The 22,976-nt window shown below is 45.9% G+C and overlaps 1 protein-coding gene across 4 annotated transcripts in view; it reads right to left on the reverse strand.

Moving 5' to 3' along the window:
* Window positions 1–11,989: 11,989 nt before the first annotated feature.
* meis1b (Meis homeobox 1 b) overlaps window positions 11,990–22,976 on the reverse strand; it is an 81,229-nt gene continuing 70,242 nt past the window's right edge. For 2 of the 4 annotated variants that reach the window (XM_035172514.2, XM_035172517.2), the window contains 4 exons: window positions 22,498–22,556; window positions 20,786–20,875; window positions 19,450–19,547; window positions 11,990–13,970 (listed from right to left, as the gene is read on the reverse strand). In XM_035172514.2, the coding sequence (XP_035028405.1) occupies window positions 13,843–13,970; window positions 19,450–19,547; window positions 20,786–20,875; window positions 22,498–22,556 (375 nt within the window). In that variant the 3' untranslated portion in view covers window positions 11,990–13,842. The remainder of the gene's footprint in view (window positions 13,971–19,449; window positions 19,548–20,785; window positions 20,876–22,497; window positions 22,557–22,976) is intronic. The other 2 variants (XM_035172516.2, XM_035172518.2) reach the window with 1 other exon arrangement.

The raw sequence follows: 22,976 nt of genomic DNA on the forward strand, positions 1-22,976 counted from the left end.
CTCTTTTTACTTTTGCACATCACTTTTTCCAACTTCTCATCTCTTCTCACTGTAATTGTGACAAAAATTCCTTCTCAACCCCGACTACCATATGTTTGCAAACTTCAACAGTTCTAAACCTGGTCGTACGGAGGCCTGAGTTTTCCTGCACCAGCCGCAGGTTCGATTCCGACCCGGCCCTTCGCCTCAAGTCTTCTCTCTCTCTCTCTCTCTCTCTCTTGTTCTATCAATTAAAGCTTGATTCCAAAACACTACCTTTACAGTAGTTGGTGCAAAATGTGTTATCACAGATTAAAGCCTTGCAGATAAAATGAGTTTCGTTGTGCACAAACAGTCCAGGTCAGTTTATCATCGTGGATCTGAACTAAATTAAAAGAGGAGTTAATTCAGCCGGCACCAGGGGGAACAGTTTCATTTCAGGGACAGTGGGACACAGATGTTTCCAGAGGAGGCGGATGCTGATTCATGGAAAGCTGCCGTCTTCTGCTGACCACTCACTTGTGGTGTGGGGTGTTAAGTGCCTTGCTCAAGGACGCCTCGAAGGTAGTTCTGGAGAGCAGGCAGAGTTTCTGTGTCCAGATGTTTTGAAGGGAGAAAGCAGAGAAGGAATGAGGAGGCTTTGGGAACAGAGACAGAGGAGTGAGGGTTTCGAGAACTTGGCCCGGGGCGCCTCCCCTTCAGGGACAAATCGTTGTCAAGTCTCTGCGTCTGTGAGGATTAAGTGTGTGTTTGCTTTTTGTTCAAACGTGGCACAGACGACAAAACAGCTTGAATCCCCACGTAGACACCCATGTTTGGGTCCAGACAGGGAGGACACAGCTAATCTTGTGTCTTTTATCACACAAACGCACGTCCTGTTCTTGGACATCACTGTCGTCAAACTGCTATTCCAGGGTTTGATCTTCACAACAGACAAATGGAAAGAATGATGCAGTGAAGACGTGTCTAGTGTCTAATATCAGAAAGATCTGATTGTTATTTCATCCATCGTTTGCAGGGCACGACTGGTTGATTTTCCATTTAAAGTCAGATCATTAATCTCAACCCATCCACAACCAAACTTATTGACTTTGCATTTCACTTCATCTTCCTCTAAAGCTGCTTTTCAGACGTGCACGGAAATCTGGATGTTCTTCTGAGGTTATCCAGAGGGACTGAATGTGAGAGCGGACACGTCAGAGTCTCTGGAGTTTGTCCTACTCGTCCCCTTTGGTTAAAAACCCCCGGATACAACGGCAGGAGATTCTCCGGAGGATTCACCGCAGGCGAGCATGTGGGTGAGTTTGATGTTTGGAACACACGACGGATACAAAACTGAGAAAAGGAAAATCTCCTGGAAATATTTCACAAATCTGCTTTATTTCTCCGTCTTCGTTTGTTTCTTCCTGGTTTAATTTGCATCAAACACTAAAATCCCAGTTTTCTGTTCCTGAACCTTTCGTCTCCGCTGACGCTCCATGTTCTCCGATGCTCAGCGGACCATAAACCCCGGTGCTGGACCGCACTCCTCCAGCTCTGTGTGTTTTAGAGAGCCTCCTTGTCCATAATGCCATATAACATAAACACATTGCGTTTGATTGGTAGACATAAACATTGACTGTGGCTGGAGCACAGTTTAACGCCAGGCCACAACTCATGGCCACTGTTAACAGGCTCGTCGCTATATAACGGAGGGAAGCCAAGGTCGAGCGCTGCCCCGTGCACTCAGGGTCACTGGCGAGAGAGGAGAGAGGAGAGAGGAGAGAGGAGAGAGGAGAGAGGAGAGAGGAGAGAGGAGAGAGGAAAGAGGATGCTGGGAAAAGGGCGAGAAAACACTATTGCACCTGCTTTTTAAAGATGGATGGACGGGTAGAATGGGAAGAGATAGAAGAGGAAGAAAGTAGAGAGGGTTGGAAAGTATTACATCAGGTCCCTCTACTCCTAATAGCATCATATCCCCTCGAGTACTTCTGATTGTTCACAGTATAAACACGACTCTGGCAGGTTTTTATGTCCACCAATCAAACGCAGGGTTTATATCGTATGGTTTTATGAACCAAGGGAATCAGCAGTGACACAGACGAGTCCCCGTTAAAGAGAAATCACACTTTTTGAGTATGAATCGAGGTTTTGGACGTGCAAAGATATTTTGTTAGGTTGTGTACTTACGTTATCCAAAATGTTTTATTCAAATTCATTTTGTCGCCTGTTGATTGCGTCATATTCTTTCTACCCCTTGCCCGTCTCTGCTGTAACATCCGGGGCGATCGATTCATGACGGTTCATGATTATTCAACGCCATTTTGCTGCGTAACTTGAATAAAGCTTTAATACATAACCTCCTCCGTGAACATGATTCTCGCCTGGTCTTGTGTTAGTGTTTAACTGACAAAAACAAAATGACACCCTGACTTCACAGTAACACAAACGTCCTGTTGATGGCAACAATCACTGTACAACACACAGCGCCTTTGTAAATTAATGATTGTTGCGTTTGGAAACTTTAAAATGTACCTGAGCTCAATCGTCAGCTTCTGGAACATGTTCCCTCTCACACACGCGTGTACACACACACACACACGTTTAGGTTTCCACTCAGGTGACAGTCTCTCACGAGCTCTTGTTATTTACCTTGAAGCTGCGTTCGGCTCGTGGACGCTGGGATGTGAGGACCCGGCTCATCCGCTGCTTAATAAATTCAACTTTGTATTAGTTAGTCTGCTTCATCCATCACGGAGCTTAACAGAGCCGCGTCTTCAGCTGCTAAAAGCTTTTCACGTGAGAGACCTGGTGTGTGTGTGTGAGTGTGTGTGTGTGTGTGTGTGTGTGTGTGTGTGTGTGTGTGTGTGTGTGTGTGTGTGTGTGTGTGTGTGTGTGTGTGTCTGTGCGTGTCCCGGGACTTGCAGCTCTCTTTTAAACCTCTTATCAGATGGATGCGTGTGATAACTCTGCTGCCAAGGATTTCCCATCCATACATAAACAGGCCGTGCACCAGCGGCCGGCTGCAGCGACGGAGGCCCGTCATTGAGACCCTCTCGTGTTTAGCAGATCTGTTTCACTGCTCTTGTGTCGCCCGCTCTCTGCTTCAACCCCCTAAGCTACATTAAACAATACAAACTCGCCGGATGAGAAACGGCCTCATATTCTGACACCAGCTCTTGTTTATTTTAAAAGCCAAACGCCGGTGGAGAGCGCGAGCGGCGACCAGACGGGCGGCGTCTTCCTTGATGTCAAGCTCCAGCTGTAGTTTGGCCTGTCAGGGTCTCATGGGGACGCAACGGCCATTTGCATAACAAGCCGTCCTGGTGACACACCGGCGACAGATGTCAGGCTGCTGAGGCAAGTTAGTCGCAATCCTTTCATTATTTCTCAGCCTCTGTCACTTCTTGTGTTGTGGCTCCTTCTCCCCCCTCTGCCACAAACACTGTGATCTGAGGTGAGTCACTTCTCATCGAGGCTTCGCTGAGTCGTCCGTGTTTGAGGAGGCACTTGACTCCAATAAACTTCCTGTGAGGACATAGTAAAAGCAAATCTTCTCTTTTTTTAAGGGGAAAACGTCAAGTTTTGTGCTTTAATTTACTAGATTAACAGAACTGTTTTATTTTGGTCTCAGCTAATAAGTTATTTGGGGTTTTGTGATATTATTTATGAATTATAAGAACTTTACTGGTAAGCGGCCTGTAATTTTAGAAAGTGGTTTCCAGGTGAAGAATATCATTCCCTCTGTGCGTTGGTTTGTTGGTTTGTCAGCAAGATTACACAATAAAAACTGAACGGATTCCAATGAAGCTTGGTGGAAGGGTCATAGAAGAACATATTAAACTTTGGGGCAGATCTAGGGTTTTCTTTAACATTGCCAGAGGTTTTAGGGAACTTATATCTATGAGTGTGTGAAATTTGGTGCAGCTTGGTTTATTTTAAAGAGGCTGTTGGGCCTTGGTGACGATATGAACTCTACTGATTCTAGTTTTTAAGACAACGCTGACAATCTCTCATCCTAGGGACTGATTTCTGACTTTCTGAATCCTGAATATCTAAAACAACTTGATTCCAGGAATTCACATTATTCAGTTTCTCTAACTGTAAAACAGGAAGTGATACCTGCACTAGAGAAGCTGAATTAAAAAGGATTTTTGAAGATTGAAGTGAATTTGCCTCGTGAACCAGATGAAACTCGTTTTAACGACTCAGTTAGAACAGGATTCTTTCAGCAGTGCAGTAATATACTTCCAGCGTATTGCAGTAAATGTGGCAGTGAAGTAATACTTGTAGCAGATGTGGTGGTAGTGGCTGGCTGCAGTACTGGTAGTATTTTTTATGACCAAATTGGTATTAGACCAATGTCAACACGCGGAGATGATAAACTGTGGATGTCGTGCTCTTTTCAACATTTATCCTTTACATCATGACTCACACGCCACCGACAATTACTCCTGGAAACGGGACTGAATGATGGAGCAGCCAGAAGCGCCACAGTCTCAACATCTCAGCGTTTCACACACACCAGGAAAAAAGAAAAAAGGAGGTTCACGGCAGCTCAAAGGCCCTCTTTCATATTTGGTTGGAGTAGTAAGTGGCCGTTGGTGCACCCTGCTGTTTTACGTCACAGGGGAAACATCTTTATCAGGGCGTATATTATTCCAAAACACGGCTTCCTGCACGGAAACCGTCCCCTCTGTCCTCGCTTCTCCTGCCTGTCTGATAGACTACATTGCTCCTTATAAACTGTCCATGGTCCATAAATTGTGCAGCGCCGAGCATAACGCTGCTCAGTGCCGGCCTGCGGGGACGCGGCTCATTCAGAGGGCCCCCCCCACACCCACCCCCGCCTCTTCTCTCTCCCCCGGCTGAGATTTGCTTAGTAAATTGTGCGATGAGATCCCGGGGTTTCCAGAGGAGATGAGGACAGATCGGTGCGGAGCAGAGTTTTAAACGTGCCAGCTCTCAGTCAGTGAGCGAGTGAGAGGATGAGTGAGTGTTCTTCATCATGAAACCCTGCAGACGTGACAGGTCTTCACTTCCTGTGTGACGAACTGCACAACACCTCCGAACGCTGCTCACACCACACCTGTGTTTGTTGTATGTGTTGACGAGCCGGATTTAAAAGCCGTTATTCAAACTCTGCATCGGGTTTGTCCAATAAACAAAACCATAAAATGTAACTTCCTGACTTCACTTTGCATATCCTTGCATAATCTTCCATTTATTTTCCCACTTATAACATTGTAAATGTAAAAAATGTGGAGGCGACCGTCTTTCCGATGTTGGAATTTGCATCCTGTCGTAATGTGCAGTAAAATGTGTAAAAGGATTCATTCAAGTCTCCACACGTCAGAGGCTCAGAGGACGACATGTGGAGAGGAATTTATAGACTTGACATAACAGTTTTAAAGATGATGTAAACGCTGAAGGATTTTTTTGCTTTTAGCATGTTGTGCAATGTGCATTTTAAAAAAAAAGAATATATCAGTATTATCCCCAAAAAAAAAATACTCCACGTGCTTTAACACCGTCGATCCTCCAGTGACCAGCAGGAAGACGTTTGACCGATGGACCTTTAAAAGATGCACACGCAGCAAGTCAATGACAAACGTTGGACCAGAAATAACAATAAATAGTAAAACTGCAGCGATGGGGCGAAAACCTCACATCCACTAAGACTAAGAGGCAACACTGTGTGTGTGTGTGTGTGTGTGCGTGTGTGTGTGTGTGTGTGCGTGTGTCTGAGTGAGAGAGGTGTGTGTGTGTGTGTGTGTCTGAGGGAGAGAGAGTGAGTGTGTGTGTGTGTGTGTGTGTGTGTGTGAGAGAGAGAAGGAGAGAGTGTATGTGTGTGTGTGTGAGAGAGAGAGAAGGAGAGAGTGTGTGTGTGTGTGTGTGTGTGTGTGTGTTTTATTTATGTGTAAAAACTGAAGCTTTCGCCGTCATCAAAATTCAGAACAATCAGTTAAAGAAATTTGAATCACAGAAGATTAAAAGTATTATTTTCTGAATCTACATGGTTACTCTTATATGTCAGTTGTGCTTTTATTGCTAAAGTTACCCCTTCCCTCTCTCTCCACACACACACACACACACACACACACACACACACACACACACACACACACACACACACACACACACACACTTGAGGCTGCCTTTCCAGCAGACGTAGAGAACTGGAGACGGAGCAGCAGATGAAGACGCAGGTTGTCACGGTTGGAGGCTGCCGAGCGGCTGACAGGGTGAGAGCCGCGTGGAGCTGACATTCTTCTTTGCCCATCTCTGTTGTGAGGCTGGTGAATAAGCGCGAGTGTGTTCACAGCCTCCAGTGGGAGAGTGGAGGGAAGGTTTCTCACAAACCGTTTCCCTTCACAGCTTCGTTTCCACTCAGGCCCACGTGCAAAATGAAGATTAAGAGATTATTTTAACTGAAAGGTACAGATGTTGTCATCAAAACGTCTGTTTCTGTATTTTATTAATTGCTTTAACTTGTTGTCTCGTGATTTAGTTTCTTATTTACTCATCCGGGGATGGGATGTGTTTAATGGCCTAAAAATATAAGAGCAAAACCAAAACAAACCAAAAACAAATTAACAATCTTATATATAAATACAGCAAAAACATGAGATAAATAACATTAAAAAAAACAAAAGTATGGACAATAACACTGATCAAACAGACATATTCACAGAAGGAGGAACATTTATCATATCAAACATGAGTTTAATAGTTTTTATTTTAATAAATGTGTAGTTTATGGATCCTGGAGCTTATTCCACCAATGAGGGGGATAAATGCTGTTCTATCATAAATAAGATCTTCAGGATAAAATATTCTATTGTTGAATCTGTTATTGCATATTCCAGAGTCTTAATGATAAATAAATTAAGACGGCTTCATTCTCCAGTAATATTGCACCGTCAATGGAAATAATAAAACTTACTATTATACTTAATATGTTTTGTACAGTCCCAGTCCCCCCCACAGCACCAGCACCACACTCAGAGATTAGAGCACAGATTGGATTGTGTGATGAATGGTGGAGCAGCCTCCACATAAATAAACTAATGAAAGACGTGGCTCTGGGCCAATCATTTATCAGGATATTGTGCCGCGGCTGGAATCCAGCTCCTCTGTCTGGACTCGCTCCCGAGGCTGTTTACGTCCAGAGGCCCGGCCGCCGCAGGAGCGAGGGAGGAACCCGGAGGAACCCGGAGGAACCGGGAGGAACCCGGAGGAACCCGGAGGAACCCGGAGGAACCGGGAGGAACCCGGAGGAACCCGGAGGAACCCGGAGGCCGCCACGCTGTTACGCGCAGCTCCTGGTTGGACGCACAACTCCTCAGCACGAGGCTCCATGTGTTTACATACAGGGTCATATGGAATAAGTGTAAAGTAAAATACATAATGATGATGCTCGAATTATTATTTTATTTGCGGAGCTACAGAATAAGCCTGAAGTTTTAATTGTCCTACAAATATTTTGGAAAATAAATATACATTTTCCAGATTTTTTAAATTCAGTGTTTTGATATATTGTCCCTGCTCTAGAACCCGTAGTTAATTTTTCATTTCTCACTGGGACTGAAGCTGACTCACTGTTTGAGGCAAATCTCTCTGAGGAATTTTGAATTTAACAACTGGATTATGTGTGTGATGCAAATAAGGAAACGGTTGTAAATACGTGTTTGTGTTAAACTTATTTCTTTATATGAACAGATGAGCAGCACCTGACATTATTATATCCAGTACAGCAGGTGGGGGTCGAGTGGTGAGGGGGGTGTAGGCTGTGGCCTGGGAGGAGGAGGTGAGGAGATGTGGCCTCACCAGGTGAGCTGTGGAGCCCCACACCGCCCCCCCACCCCTCTGCTCCTCTGGCTCTGCTCCTCCTGCCTGCCTCTGCCAAGGTGACTTTTCAAAGGGAGCGCGGGGATATTCAGGAAGGTGCTGACAGGAGCTTCTCTGCGTAGGAACCGGCCGCGGTTTTGCTCCACTACGCTGGAAAGGTGCGCTGCCAGCGGCGTCTCCCTCCCCGCAGGAGGAGCAGGAGGAGCAGGGAAGGCCCCGACGTCTCTGGAGAGGAGAAAACACGCAAACCCTCCCGAGCAGGAGATCCCTGCTCTGCGTAATTCACCCGCACAGCAGCCACAGGAGCGTGGACCTGTTGTGTACCCGCCTGCTTGAGCCTGTGCTTTGTGCCACAGCCCGTGTTTGGTGCGTAATAGTGCGCATGTCTCCAACCCCGTGGCCCACATATTCTCACTTCTGTTCCACCTGCTGACAGCCCCCCCTCCCCCCGGGCGCCATGATGAGCGGGGCTTTCTCTGCAGGATCACAGAGCCTCGTCATCCAGGAGGAAAGAGTTTCTCTAACCGAACTGGTCAAGAACAAAGCTTCAGTCCAAGAACATTAATATTTTTTTAAAACGTCACACAAGATAATTTATGATTTTTCTTTTCTTTCCATTCTGAATTCAGACGAAACCTTTTCTCTGTCAGGTCAAGAGAAAAAAAATCTGTGGATCAAACATAATTTATCTGAAGACTGGAAATGACTTTAATATGCAGATTGAATTCCACCCCGCCTCGTCCCATAAGACGTCACGTGTCCTCCTTATTAAGAGGCACATATAAATACTAGTGATAAGAGATTTGATCCATGTGTAAAGATGTGGGTCCGGTCATAGTTTTCAAAGAGGGGGTCTCGCATTGAGTTTGAAACTTGATCTCATGACTTCATTCTCCAGAAGAACCGAGCAGCCTCCTCTCGTCCTGAGAATCTATTTCTGTTCGAGGAGCAAAGTAAAAAGTGTCTGAAACCTTTTCTCCTCCACACTCTCCTGGAGCTGCTCCTCACGTGCACGAGGCTAATTGATAAGTCCAATCATCACGTTGCATGAGCCGTGCACTTTAATTCAAAACCTCCTTTTTTCCAGACCTAATGGAATAATAACATCAAACTTAATCACGTTACTTTCACTCTCTCCTCTCTTTGCGTTTCTCATTTTTTCTTTATCTGCAGTGGCTCGGGGTTAAACAAATGAAACGAGCTGCCCTCCTCCTCCTCCTCCTCCTCCTCCTCCTCCTCTTCCTCCTCTTCCTCCTCCTCTCTGTGAAACCTCAGAGGACAGCAGACCCAACGCGGCCCGAGCGCGCACAGGCTGCAGATAATGAGCGCCTGGCTGCATTAAATGGACAAACAGCAATCCGGCATCTCCTGACCCCTCCATGCTCCTCTCGGCTCCATTGATCATCCCCCCTTATGAGATAATGCAATTACAAACATCAATAAGGAGCTGCGAGGGGAATCATTATGTGGTGACAGTGATAAATGATGCTGCAGAAAATAGCGGGTTCTTCTCAAACAATCCGTGCGCCCAAGGGGCTTTTGAGGGCCGGGGCCCCGTCGCCAAGGAGACAGATGACATCCAAAATGGCCCCCGCTCAACAGTCCCTCTCTCTTTCTCTCTTTCTCCCCACCAACAGATTTGTGTTATTCTCTCCCTCCCTCCTTTTCCTCCTTTTGTTTCAGACCCAGCTGCTGCGCGACCTTTGGAAGGTGCAGGTTTTTTTCGGGGGGGGTTTTGTGTGAAGTTTGCTGCGGAGGCGTCTGGACGCTTCACTTTCTGCTGGTTTCTGTATCGATTAAAGAAAAAGATCCGATGTGGACGTGTCATCTCCCTCGTGCGTGTTTCCTGTGTCACGATCTTCGCTTTAGAAACGATGCAAAGTTGCCTGTTTGAATATTGCAACGTGATATCGTGGCCCTGCGTAAAAATAGCACGAATTGATCTTTGCAGTTCTGGCTCTTCATTATCTGAACCTCTTTAACTTCTGCTTCTCTGGAGGAGAATAAATAATTCATAACGTTTCGTTTTGGTTTAAATCTTTTGTAGTCAAATGAAATTAAGCTCTAACCTGCGATTTCGAATTTTTCTAATTCTTTTTAAATAAAACACCCAGTGTTGTAGAAACTTGTTGAGAAAAAAAAAATGGTTTTAGAAATAAAATATCAGCTTGAAAATTTGAAACCAAAAAAGACAAAAATATTCGACGCAGAAATTAGCGCGCACTGGTTTTAATGCAAAATAAAAAACAGTGTGAAATGATCGCTGCACCGAGAGGAGCAGGCCTCGGCAGCCATGTGACGAACCGGCGGTTTGGGTTAATGAGCTTCCTCACACATTGCTGCTGCGGAGCTCTGTCGCGGCTTGCAGCGCCGCAGAGAACACGAGGTTCTACTTGTCCACGTTCCCTGTTCCAACCACAAAGACGCAGAGATATGTGCGTTGTAGTGGGAGGGAGACGGGAGGCCTGTCCGGGCACCTCCACCGCTCTGGAACACATTTCTGCTCCATTCATTACCCTGACAGTTCACTCCGCGGTCAGTGTGTGTGTGGGGGTGTGTGTGTGTGTGCGTGTGTGTGTGTGTGAGAGACAGGAGCGAGCAGCACCATCAGTGAATCCAAATTACTTTTTGACTCGCAGCATTTTGAAATTAGCACAAGTCAAACTTCGTCTAGTTTCGTGCGTAAAAAGCTGCAACAAGACGCAAACAGTCAAAATCACACGTGAGCGGTTTGAAAAGTAGGTCAGCGGAGACAGAAAGGCCCCGAAACATGCACAGGGACCAGCAGCTCTGCAGCCACAGCTCCTCCAGTCCACGTCATTAAAAAGAGTATTTTCTGTGCCAATTTGTGTTTTAACAAATGTTAATAATCGATAATTATTAGCCCGTTCAACGAGGCACTGAATCCAAATGTCTGAAGCGTTTAAAGTCATTTTATTTAAATTGTTTAATTCAATCAAATGCATTTCTTCGTTCTAATGAGCAGTATAGTGATTTATTTATGTTTTTAAAAAACTCGTATAAACAAAATTATCTGATGAAAATCCTGCGAAAGCAACAATTTGTTTCACCTCATTTCCAAACATTTTATTAAATCATTTCAAGAAAAAAAAAAAATTGGGGTTTTCATATTAAAAATTAAGAAAAATGAACATGTATATTTTTCTATATATTTTATTTAATGCAGTCTTTTTTGTTGCAGCACCGCGCTCTTTGTAAATCCTCTTGTGTTTTTCACTCCAGACGCGTTTTGGTGCGGTTTACGTCCAGTGCGTAAAAGAAAAGAAGCGTTGGTGCCGCGCGCCGTCGCCAGAGCCTCCCCTGCCCCGGACAGTTACCAGGCCTCCCTAAAGAGGGCAGTCAAGTATGGGCTTTCTCCTCCTGTCTCCACAGCTCCCAGCGGCCACGGGCTCAGGAATTCACATTTCACAGCCTCGGATTTTCCAGCCGTGGTGGAGAGGAGACGCAATTAAAACGTCGCCTGGGTTTTTTAAGAGCGCGTCTTTCCTCCTTCCCCTTCTTCTTTAGTGTAAATATCATTGAGTTCTGCAAAGGCAGTAAAAACACAATAGTTGCGCGGAGGAGAGGCGGAGAGGGAGAAAGGGGAGAGTATTGATTTACGCGTTTATTGTCGCGGATGAAACAGACTCGCTCTTGTTCGCTGTTTTCACCCAAAAGAGGAACGAGACAGAGAGTTGGGACTGAAAGTGGCTGAGCTCGGCTCCTCGCTGCCTCCTGACGCGCACTGTCTCCCGGAGACAAGCCCCGCGCGGGTCCCTCTGACTGCGGGCAACAAGGCGTGAGGGAGAACTAATCCCCCCATTTACACGTTTGCAGCAATTTTACCTAAATTAATTTTAATGCTAAACGAAGGATAATTCGCGGAGCCCATCTTCCCTTTGCCTCCCAGCTCCACGTGTGAGGAAATTACAGCATAAAGCATAAAGGCTGCATTAGCCATACACATTATCCACAGCAATGGGCTGAAGGTTAACTTAAGTGCTTCTTCCTTTAAGTACAAATGTTAATGTTTGTGGCTGATTCAGCTTCACATCATCCCTCGATGCTTGATTTACTTTATTTAACAACTGGTAATATGTGTGTTTTAATGTGTCTCTCTCTCTCTCTCTCTCTCTCTCTCTGCTGCACGTGCTGGAAGATAACGTGAGACTAGTTGTGATTCTGTTATTTGAAGAAAAAAGTATTTATTTACAACACAGATGCACATATATACCCTTCAAAGTAAAAGCATAAGAAACAAGACGTCTTCAAAGGAATCTTAAAGATGTGCGATATACATGTTTGAAGCAATGGATAATGGATGCATTGATAACCCACACAAGGATGTATGCACACACACACACACACACACACACACACACACACACACATGGACCCCCTCACATGCATACTGCCACACACACACACACACACACACACACACTCCACACACACGCAGAGTGACTTTTACATTCTCTCCTGTCTGTTGATCATTACATCATCTGGTTAAATCCAAACTGACTGTAGTATAAATGGTGTTTTCCCATAGCCTCTGCCTCTCCCTGTTATCAGGCCGCATGAAACATGGGGGGGAGGGGGGGAGAGAATCCATTGGCCATGCAAGTGCTCGGCCTTGTGACATAAACACATCAATAGGACACTGGAATAGACTTTCAGAGGCCCTCAATCAAAGACAGAGAAAAACAGGAAACAACATGTTTTTGCGGGACACACACTTTGCAGTTTCCCATCCACAGTGATTTTTTTTTTTTTAGACATTAACTAAAGCTCTGCATCATGTTTGTTAGCCTGTCGTGACGTTAGCCAGGTGGACACCTACGTTATGTGTCCGTCACGGCACAGAACAGATCCAACCCAGAGCCGGACGACGGGCAAGTGGATTAAGAACCTCGAAAATCCCAAATGTTAGCTTCTCCAAACACCGCGTTCAACTTGTGTCCGGAGTTTAATCCATCAATTTATAATAAAGTTTCATGTCCCCCAAAACAGTCAGAGAGTCACCAATAAAAAACTTTCCACCAGCAGAGGAAAATATAATCAAGTGATATGAAAATATTCAAAATGAATCATAATTAGAGAAAGGGGGGGTGTAGGCACAGCAACAGTGATACGTGTGTCTGTACCCTGTGTGTATGTGGACGCAACAGGAAACTGAATCTCTATCACACGCTCTCTTTCCATCCAAATAAAGGCTTTCGAGAAATGATGGACTGATCGAATCGTCAGTTTATTCACTTTTTCTTTTAAAAATGCTTTGTGATTGAATGGAGGGAGGGGGGGGGCAGGGTGGGGGCAAATTTGATGATGGAGAGACGGCACACACATAGTGTGGAAAGAAACCAGAAAAAAAACAAAACAAAAAAAGTTCACATCCTTTAAAAAAAAAAAAAAAATCTATTAGAAACAACATAATATGCAGAACAATACAATAGCATTTACAATACTTAAATTCCCAGTTCTTGTGAGAGTCCAGCGTAATTTTACAACAGTATACAGTATATTTTCTTTCTCCACTCGCTTCCCAAACTAGGGTCTGATATAGTTATACTTTTAATTTCTTTTCTCTTGCTTTCCCTCTTTCCATGTTTCAATCCACTATATTTTTTAAAGGGCACCTTGTTTTGCTTTGTTAGTGTCCTGTCAGATACAGACATTGGCTTCTCCTTGGTCCAATCCCATCATCCCAAAGAGTGGAGTGCTCTTCGCAGGAAGTCTCTTGTGTTTGCCAAAGAGTCTAGAAAATATCACCAAGTGCCACGTTTGCCGAAGGTACAGGCAGAGGACCCAGTGTGTCTCTCGTCATCTATTCTGGCAATCGCAATCACTCTCCACGGAGGAATCCATGTGAAACTAGTGGCCGGCAAGAGGGGGAAAGTCTCGTGCCCACCAGAGAAGAAGCAGGGGTTTGTCGGGACAGCGGGTCGTCTGAGTTGGGTGAGGTTTGATCTTCTGTGCGTCGCCATCCCTGGATACAAGGATTATAGGTTTCCCTGTTGCAGATTATCAGCCGAATCAAATGTTGTTGGGTCTTGGAGGTTGACAGAGGGGCTGCTGTTGGTTGTAGTCGTCAGGAAGCTCCCGTTCCCATGCTCCGTGTAGGCCTCTGTGAGACACGTTATCCCCCGGTTGGCCCTGCAGTTCTGAGCAAAGACAAGATGAGAAATGGTTAATAAATGATCAGTGTTTTCGCGCAGGTACATGAGAGACTTTGCGTTTGGCGAGCGGATGGAAGCCCGCTGTGAGTGGCTGATCAGAGGGAGGATTCAGGTTTCTAAGTCAGACAGTTTAATCTCTGTCGTCGTGGAAAAGCCTTTAACTGTGAGCCAGGAGTTACTCAGTCCTTCAGGGACTCACAGACACTCACAGCCAACTGATGAGCAGATGACAAGGTCTCACCTGGCAGCAGCGATATGAACGTGAGGTCGAACAAATGAAAAACACCACGATTCAGTCATTCAAATGTTTTCAAGTTGTTCCATTGTCTCCGCCGCTGGGACCGAGTGCTCTTAACTGCATAAGAAAACTATTGAACGAGTGAGATATCATTAATCATTCATTAAATACAACAATAGATCACACTAGACTTCAGAGAGCAGACTCTCGTGTTACAGTCTAGTTACATGAACGAGGCAGGAGCCGCTGATAAAACCCCCGGAGGAGCAATAACACGTCTGTGGTGCCTGCAAACCCAACACGGAGTTAATCTGGGTCAGAATCCAGACTCCTGCCCTCTGCTGAGGCCGTGTGGACGTATGAGGGAGAGAGAGACGGCATCAGAGGCTTTAGTGAGTTAATCCTACACCCTCAGTAATGCTACTTTAACAGTAGGAGAGGACTTAGAGACCAAACACACATGATCAACGAGCAGTGATACCGAGGTCCCCTGCTTAACATTTCCTGGATAATCTGTTTAACGTGGACTACGGGGAAATTTAAAATTAGCCTTGGATTTTTATCTTTTAAATTTCGAACAAGTCAGCATTTGAAAATGTGAGTCCAGCCGAGCTCGAGCCGCCACCGAGGCCCAACAGTTCAAATTCAATCAAGCTGCACCGACTTTCACACATTCACAGATATCAGTTTCCTAAATGTGCTTCATTATCAGATCCGTGCAATATTCCCAGGGAAAAGGTGAAAACGTCGAGGAACACACTGTCTCACATTCGCCCCCTGACACGGATCCACACCAGAATTTAAAGGGTTCTTCCCTGACCTGTACCACACCCTTCCACCAAGTTTCATGGAAATCCATCCAGTCGTTTGTGCTTAATCCTTCTTACGAACAAACCAACCAACAGATAACTGGACAGGGGTGAAAACATAATCAATAAATAAAGATACTTCAGCGAACTACAATATTTAAAGTGTAGAACTGGAGGAAAAGGGTCTAAAAGTCATGAATTGTAAAAACCTGACCTATGTCACGTATCAACCAACACAACTCCAACCTGCACAAGCCCTCAAAGCTCCTGTGACAGTGAAAGATGATGTGAAGAAATCCATCTCCACCCTCTTCTCCCTACATTCCGCTCCTCAAAGCCAACAATAGCTGCCATCCATCTCCGAAGGTGGTTGAGTCACTGCAGGGAAACCGGGGCCATTGTTGTCCAAACCAAAGAGCAGAAGTGAGGCTCGCGGCCGCCCGTCACCTGAGAGTGCCTGGGGCCCGTCCACGTGTTCGCCGCACACACGAGGGCCACTACACACCACACAAAGACAGACAGGGAGAAGGACAAGGAGGTGCCGCGGCAGGAGGACAATGGACGACTAAAAGCAAGGACCTTCGTTTGTTATTCCCCTCATCCATCAGTTTTCACCTGGGCTAGTGAGCCATTGTGTGAGCTGAGCTTGGTTTCAATGAGTGAAGTGGTAGGGGTTACATATCCTTCTGGACCTAATGGCATCGAACCTGTGACCTTTCCATTGTGCGACATAACCTGCGGCACTACAGCGAGCCATTAGCAATGCTAGCGTGATGCAGCACGTGCTCGCTCTTAACACAACGATCCACTGAATCTTTATATAATCTGTAAATTACAGTTTTATCTGCTGGAACTGAAACAAAACTCAGGAAGCAAAGTCACAGTTCGGCTGACGAGTGACTAAAGATCACAATAACAACCATTAACCGTTAAAAATGTAAATAAAACCAATGAAGAATCTGTTGGATTAATAATTGACGTGTTTGTGGCCCAAACGAGCGGAGCATCGGGGGTGTAATAAACACTATGCGTGCTTGAAAGGACTCACATTGCTAATACGGTTTTTCACTTAATAAGCCAATCAATACATTGAGCTGCAGGCCTCCATTCTTCGGCTCCGGGGGGGATTCCAGAGGGGCCGGATCAACAGGGACACACATTCACATGGACAATACAAGGGGCACAACATCCTCATCAGGAACAGCTCTCTCCCCTAATGTTCGTTAATAGCAAAAGTTCATCCAGCAGAAAGAGAAGTTGAGGGGCAGGGGGTGACGGTGGGAGGATGAGCGGTGGTGGGGGGGCGAGGGGAAATCTTGACCCCTCAGCAGAAGGTTAACAAATTTGTGCTTAATGATTGGAGCAATGAATCCTGGGACAAAAGGTCTCCAGCCGAGACCGGCAGCAGAGGGGTTACGAGCGGCGCTCACTCAAGCGTTTTGCCCGACATTTTGGGAAAAGCTCGGAGCGGAGAGAGGTCCGGGAAAAAAATTCCATACGCTCCGCGCCCGTAATTAATTCTTCCACAGTGCGATAACTATTGTCCCCCGAAAATGAAAATTACAGTTTTCGGGGGCCACCCCAGGCTAATTCCGCGGAAGACGGAGAGCGGGGGAGCGAAAGAAGGGGAAAGGGGGTAAGGGTCATCCGAGAGTCATTTTGGTCGCTATCAAAGGCTCAGCTCGCTTCTGCTTCACTGGCCGGGCTTCATCTCTGCTGACAGGTGTATTGTTTCGCAAGGGGATATAAGCTGTGTAATCATCGTGGGGTGGAAAGCATAACGCTCTGCACTAAGCAGGACTAATTGGCTTTAGTTTTAACTAATGTTGCAGTGTGACAGTGAGGAGCACCTTCTGTAGGAAGGCTGAGAACTCCCCAGCACAATAACCGCTCGTTTCAGCCCCGCGGTAACAAAACCTCAACTCCGCTAATGAAAATTGCTTATAAAATATAATGAACCTGTGCTCTCTTAATCAAATAAGATAACTGTTTCCCTCCCCCCCTCCCGTAATAACCTATTAATTTAATTGGTCATGAAAGAATATAACACATCACTTACATTTAATTGACCTAGAAAGGAAACTAGCAATTTGACGGAGCCGAGCTAGCAGCTAGCGACGACTAGCTGATGAAGCTGTAAAGAAACGATTAGTCGCAAAGGAGACGAGGACGCGTCTCTGTCGCCATCTCTCTCCCAGATTCTTTCTTCTTCTCTCCCTCCTCCTCCCGTCCTCCCTCCCTCTTGTCATTTACTCTTTTCTCTCTCGCCATCTCTTCATCCGCCCCTCCCTCCTGATGTCTACCCCTCTCTTTCTCTCTGGCTTTTCTTTTTTTTTATTCGCCGCTGTCTACTCGTCTTCTCTGTGCTTTGCCCGTCTCGCAGAGGATTCCTCTGGTGGCCCAATTACGAGATTCAGCAGGCAAATTGAGGCTGTTTAAAGCAAGGTCTGCTGGGAAGGCTAGCAGCTGCTGGAAAGAGGCTGCTTGGACACGGAGAACCAGCCCTCGTGTTTACACACTCGCACAGATAAACAGACGCACACAGACGCACACAGACGCACACAGACGCACACAGACGCACACACGCCTCATCCTGAAAAGACTTTTCTATTACCACGTCTCCCTGCATCTCAAACCTGAAACATGCCGTTCCAAGTGGGATTCTTTTTGCCTTTTGTTTTGGTCGTGAAGATTTGTGACAGGGAAAAATGGCGGTATATTGTCACACACGTGCACGCACATTCTGTGGAGGGTTAATGGTCTCTATTTTTGTAAACCGAATAAGTCAAATCCATTGGTCACACCTCTGGTGATGGCATATTTAATTTGGATCTAGTCAATTAGGCCCAGCTAAGCTCCATACCCTGCTGGCTATGTCCTCCATTTTGCACTAGTTTGTGTCCCCTCCCTGTGCCAGGAGTAATCCTATTACCATACACACACATGCACACGCACACACACACACAAACAGTTGTGCAGACACACACGTTGGTGCGCGTGCACACACCCACACATGGACAAATGTATGTATTTCCCATATGAACATTTGTGTATGGTATACATACACTCATTCAGGTACACACATGATACACAGACACACACTAAAGCACACAAGCACAAGACACAATGGTGTTTCAGAATGATTGGACCCGCAGACACTTTACACACACTGTGCACTGTGACAACACCAAGCCGGTATACATCCAGAATTATGTGGGAGTCTATTTGGCCCTGGGGCAAGAGAGAGAGAGGGAGGGAGGGAGGGAGAGAGAGAGAGAGAGGGGGAGAGGAGGTGAGAGAAAGACAGAGAGAGGCAGAGAATTAAAGAGAAAGAGAATAAAGGTGTTTGTGAAGGAGATAGAGAGAAACCACAAAGAGGGAGAGAGGGAGAGAGGGAGGCGGGGGAGACGACTCCTCTAGCTGGTTAGTGTGTGTATTAATGTGGCTCATGCATCAACAGAAGCCCGGCAGATTTATGACACTTAAGGGGCACTCACTTCTCTCTCTCCTTCTCCTTGCACCAGCGACGACTGCTTACATTTTTTTGCCAATCAGTCTGTTGCCATGGCAACGTCCTACCTGCCCCCTTCAGTCTTCCCCACCCCACCCCACTCGTCACTCCTCTCCCCCTTCTTGCCCCATTCACGTTCTTTCTCCTCCTCCTCCTCCTCCTCTACGAACCAGGAAGAGTTGTTCAATAGGAATTTGTTCAATAATTTGAATTTTGAGAGATTTCACTTCACTCAACACACGTTGGCGTCACACGAGTTTGGGAACATGTGCTCAAACTGTCTGTTTTTCTGTTCCCCTGCATTTCCTCCTCTGTTTCTCTTGTTTGGTTTGAATCCTGAAAAACCTTCCTGTCCTCCCTGATATGCAGGATGTAGCTACTGGATATGTGAGAGCACACACACACACACACACACACACACACACACACACACACACACACACACACACACACACACACACACACACACAGACACACACACACACACACACACACACACACACACAGACACACACCCACACGCACATGTTACATACACGTAGTTACAAGGTTGTGATCAAATGCTCTTATCACCCGACCGAGAGTGGGAGAGAGTAACACAGAAAAATCTGCCTGGTAAAAACAAGAGCCAGTTTGTAAGAGATGAGGAAAGTATGAATTAATTACTTTCTAACTTATCATTTTGGAGGAGTCGCCATTTGATTGAAATATGTTGTAAAAGTAAACTGGAAAGAAAAGTTCTGGATTAGAACCTAAACGCACGAGCTCCTGACGTGTGGTTAATGTAAACATGAATGTACTGTATGTTTGAGAGCCCATTCAAAACGCTGTGGACGTTCCTCTGCTGACGTGGAACGTTAAATAAATATGTAAGTACAAGTCTGCGCGTGTCGATTTTGTACTTACGTCCTCCTTTGTGTTGCGATTGGTCGAACTGGGGCGGGGCTACATGTAGTGCCACTGACCTTCCATGCCCATGTTCATCCCCATTCCACCCATTGGTCCTGTGACACACACAGAGAGAGCAGGTTGATACAAAAACACGGTGAAGTATGTTGATGTAATGCTAAGTTTCAGTTTGTGTAAAGAGACAAGAGGAGGTTATGTTGTGTTATTTAGCAGCGTTACACAAAAACTACCGGATGGAATCACCACAAAACTTGAAGAAGCAGTTTGGGTCATAAAAGAACTCGTTCATTTTGGTGCAGATCCTGGAAATAGTGTTTTTCAACATTTCCACTGATTCCTCAGAGAATAACACATGTAAATATAATTTACATGTGCTTAATGTTATTAACTGTTGGGCCTTGGCGGAGACAAACGCTCTCTGAGTCCTCTTAAGTTATTGCATCATGTGTAACACAGAAAGTGTTTGAAACTTAAAGAGGAAACACTGGGGTAAAAATTCTGGAGATGGGTTTCACTCTGACTGGAACTCGACAGACGACATAGCAGAGGAGAAAACTGGTTAAAAAACAAGCAGAGTGAGGTGCAGTGAAGAGGGCGAGGACGGGCGGGGCGGCGGCGGCGGAGGTGGTGGGGGGTTAAGTAGCCTGGCAGTTTATCCAAACCTGCTGACTTTGAGTGGAGGTTGAGATTGGGTTAGAGACTTGGGAGAATCCCAGAAAACAGGGGATAGAGAAGGAGGAGAGGAGCTTAAGGACAAACTCTGGGATTAGACGTGATGGCGTGAGAGAGAGAGAGAGAGAGAGGGAGAGAGAGAGGGAGAGAGAGAGAGAGAGAGAGAGAGAGAGACAGAGAGAGAGGGAGAGAGAGGGAGAGAGAGACTGAGTGCGAGGGAGTGAGGAAGAAGAGGGTTGTGTAATGTGATTGACCACACCTGTTCTGGTTTGTGTGTCGAGGGAGGGGGAGGTATCAGTGTGTGTCTGTGTGTGTGTACATGATGTGTGTCTGTGCACTGTGTATCTTCATGTGGAAGCTGCACAAGCTGCACAGTTCACAATGAAATCCCACGGCCACCGTACAGCTTTCCTTTAGGGCACTTGTGTGTAGGTACAGAGAAGGAGCGGCTGCTGGAATAAACTACAAGCATGGTGGACACTGCCTGAAACACACTGACACATCGAGATATGAGAGGATGAGAAAGAACAAGAGGTGGAAGACGGAAGTGAAATTATGAGGAGGGGAAAAAGAGGACAAAGTCATGAAAATGAACTAATGGAAGGAAAATGGAAAGAGCAAGGGAGGAAAGAAAGGGACAGACACGCAGAGAAAGCCTTACCAGGTGGTCTGATTCCCATGTGCTGCTGGCCGTCCATGACGAAGCCCCCCATCGGCTGGCCATCTGGATTGTAGGGAGCTCCTTGACTTACTGTGGATGGAGGAGGAGACAGAGGGAGGGAGGGATTGGAGGGAGGGGATGGTCAATTAGTGCTTTTAATTAAGGCTCAGTGGCCGAAGCGGGATCATCTGTTGGCCGGTGCACGCACAGGGAGCCGCCGTTGTCTTTCAACGTCGGCTTGCTCCGTGTCCCTGCAGCCGGCTGCACTGTAAAGCCCCTGGTAGACTTTAATGCGTGTAAACGCTCTAATAGGGATCGGACACAAAGACTTTTCTGTTGAAATGGGATTTGAACCTTCTGGAAAAGGTCACGACTGTTTTCACGCAACGACCAAACAATACAACATGTGAACACACCTGGGGTCCTAACGTGGATACGATAAGCTAAGCTTGTTAAAATAATATTGTTCTGTCTTATAGTATAACCCTAACCCTAACTCTGGGATCTCCACTAGAAGTTGAAATCAAGTTCTGTGAGTTTGAGATGTTTTCTGTAAAAAGCAGCTGCAGTTGGATTTTTCTCATGTTGACGAAAGTCGACATTTTAAAAAGCAGAAATATTCTCAAAACTACTAAAAAATGTATATATTTTCAATCAAACTTTTGAGGTTGTTAATGTTGACCTGAAAAAGTCTGAAACCAAATTCCTGCTATTTACTTTACACTTTACATGATAAGTATGATTTTAAAATACTTCTTAAAATGCTTCTATCAACATGTGATTATAAACATAATCGAAAGAAGAAATCCAGGCTGAAGCTCTAATCAGTTTGTGTTTCCTGCAACAATCTGTCATTCCTGCTGTCTGGCCTCAGAATCTGCTCCTAAATGCTGTATTTAATAAATCCTGCCTCGAACTGAGCAGCAGCGCTAAGTGAAACCTGATAGGGTTCCTATTTTCTGCTCGCCTCCATTGTTCTGCGCTCATAGAAATCCACTTACCTTCGATTTAGGCCGTTTGGGGGTCAGTCAAGCAAAAGCAAGAACTCGGCCCCACTGAATGCCTTTGAACTTTACTGCGCCCCTAATGCCACCCTGACCTCTGACCCCTATTACAGGTAATAAAGTTTACGGCAGTCCAAACCAAGCCATGCACCAGGGGGACCGCTCGCTGCCCCCACTCCCAGAAACAGCCACAAATAGGGCGGAGGTGGGGGGATGGGTAAAAAACAGGTCTGGAGCCAAAAAGCCAAACAACGGTCATCACCCAAAAAAAGAAACGAGTGTAGTTCTCTTTATGTTTTGGTTTGAGCCGGGGGAGGAGAGGGGGGGTGGGGTGTTTTCCCCCCTTTGCCTGGTTGGTGAAAGGTGGGAGTGGGGGGTTAAGAGCAAACTCTACTGAGAACACAGCCAGTTTTGTTTAGGGGCTAAGAAAAATAAATCCACCCGTCGTTAACTAATTTTCTGTGAAGTTATTACATCTTATAATTAATTAAGAGCCTCTCACTCCAAATGTCACGTCAAAGCTGATTAATAACTGTTGTTAATTCTGAAACGTTAATGTCGTATTGACGGGGTCAGCCCCCGGAGGTTTGGGACATTCCAGGACGGGGGGATCATTCCTGTATTTACCAGCTGAGAGGCCTCCAGGTGCATGGAGTGTGGACGGCTTTCGACTGCACGACTTGAATACAGTAACTATGGGAGACTTGCCTGCACGGTTTGACTGGTCGATCATCGGCTGGACTATTCTCCTCCTCGCGTTTATGAACCTGAAGAAGAGGAAGAGTAGGTGGAGAGAGAGAGAGAGAGGGGGAGGAAGAGGGACAAAGAGAGACGATCAAGATCAGGCAAAAAGTGCTGAGTAAGACCATGACAATGTTGGCACACAACATGAAAACAAACACGTTGCCAAACCTCCTTCTCCTCGCTAACCATAACAGTAATATGGAGAAATGATTCTCCCATAAGCGGCCCTGAGCTCCGCTAAAGCCGCGCAGAGCCGCAGCGAAAGTCACATCTTAATAACCTTAACAACCGAGGCAGTTGTCTTTGACAACTCGACTTGTACAAACTTGCACAGCCTCAGTGTACACACAGTCACGTCGACCTAAACACTGGGGTCTTTGTGGGCCGAGGCTTAGCCGGGATTTTCTCTGTGCCTGTTCGAAACATGTCGACCCATCTTGCTT

This window comes from Hippoglossus stenolepis, chromosome 12 (assembly GCF_022539355.2).
Source record: "Hippoglossus stenolepis isolate QCI-W04-F060 chromosome 12, HSTE1.2, whole genome shotgun sequence".
NCBI lineage: Eukaryota > Metazoa > Chordata > Actinopteri > Pleuronectiformes > Pleuronectidae > Hippoglossus > Hippoglossus stenolepis.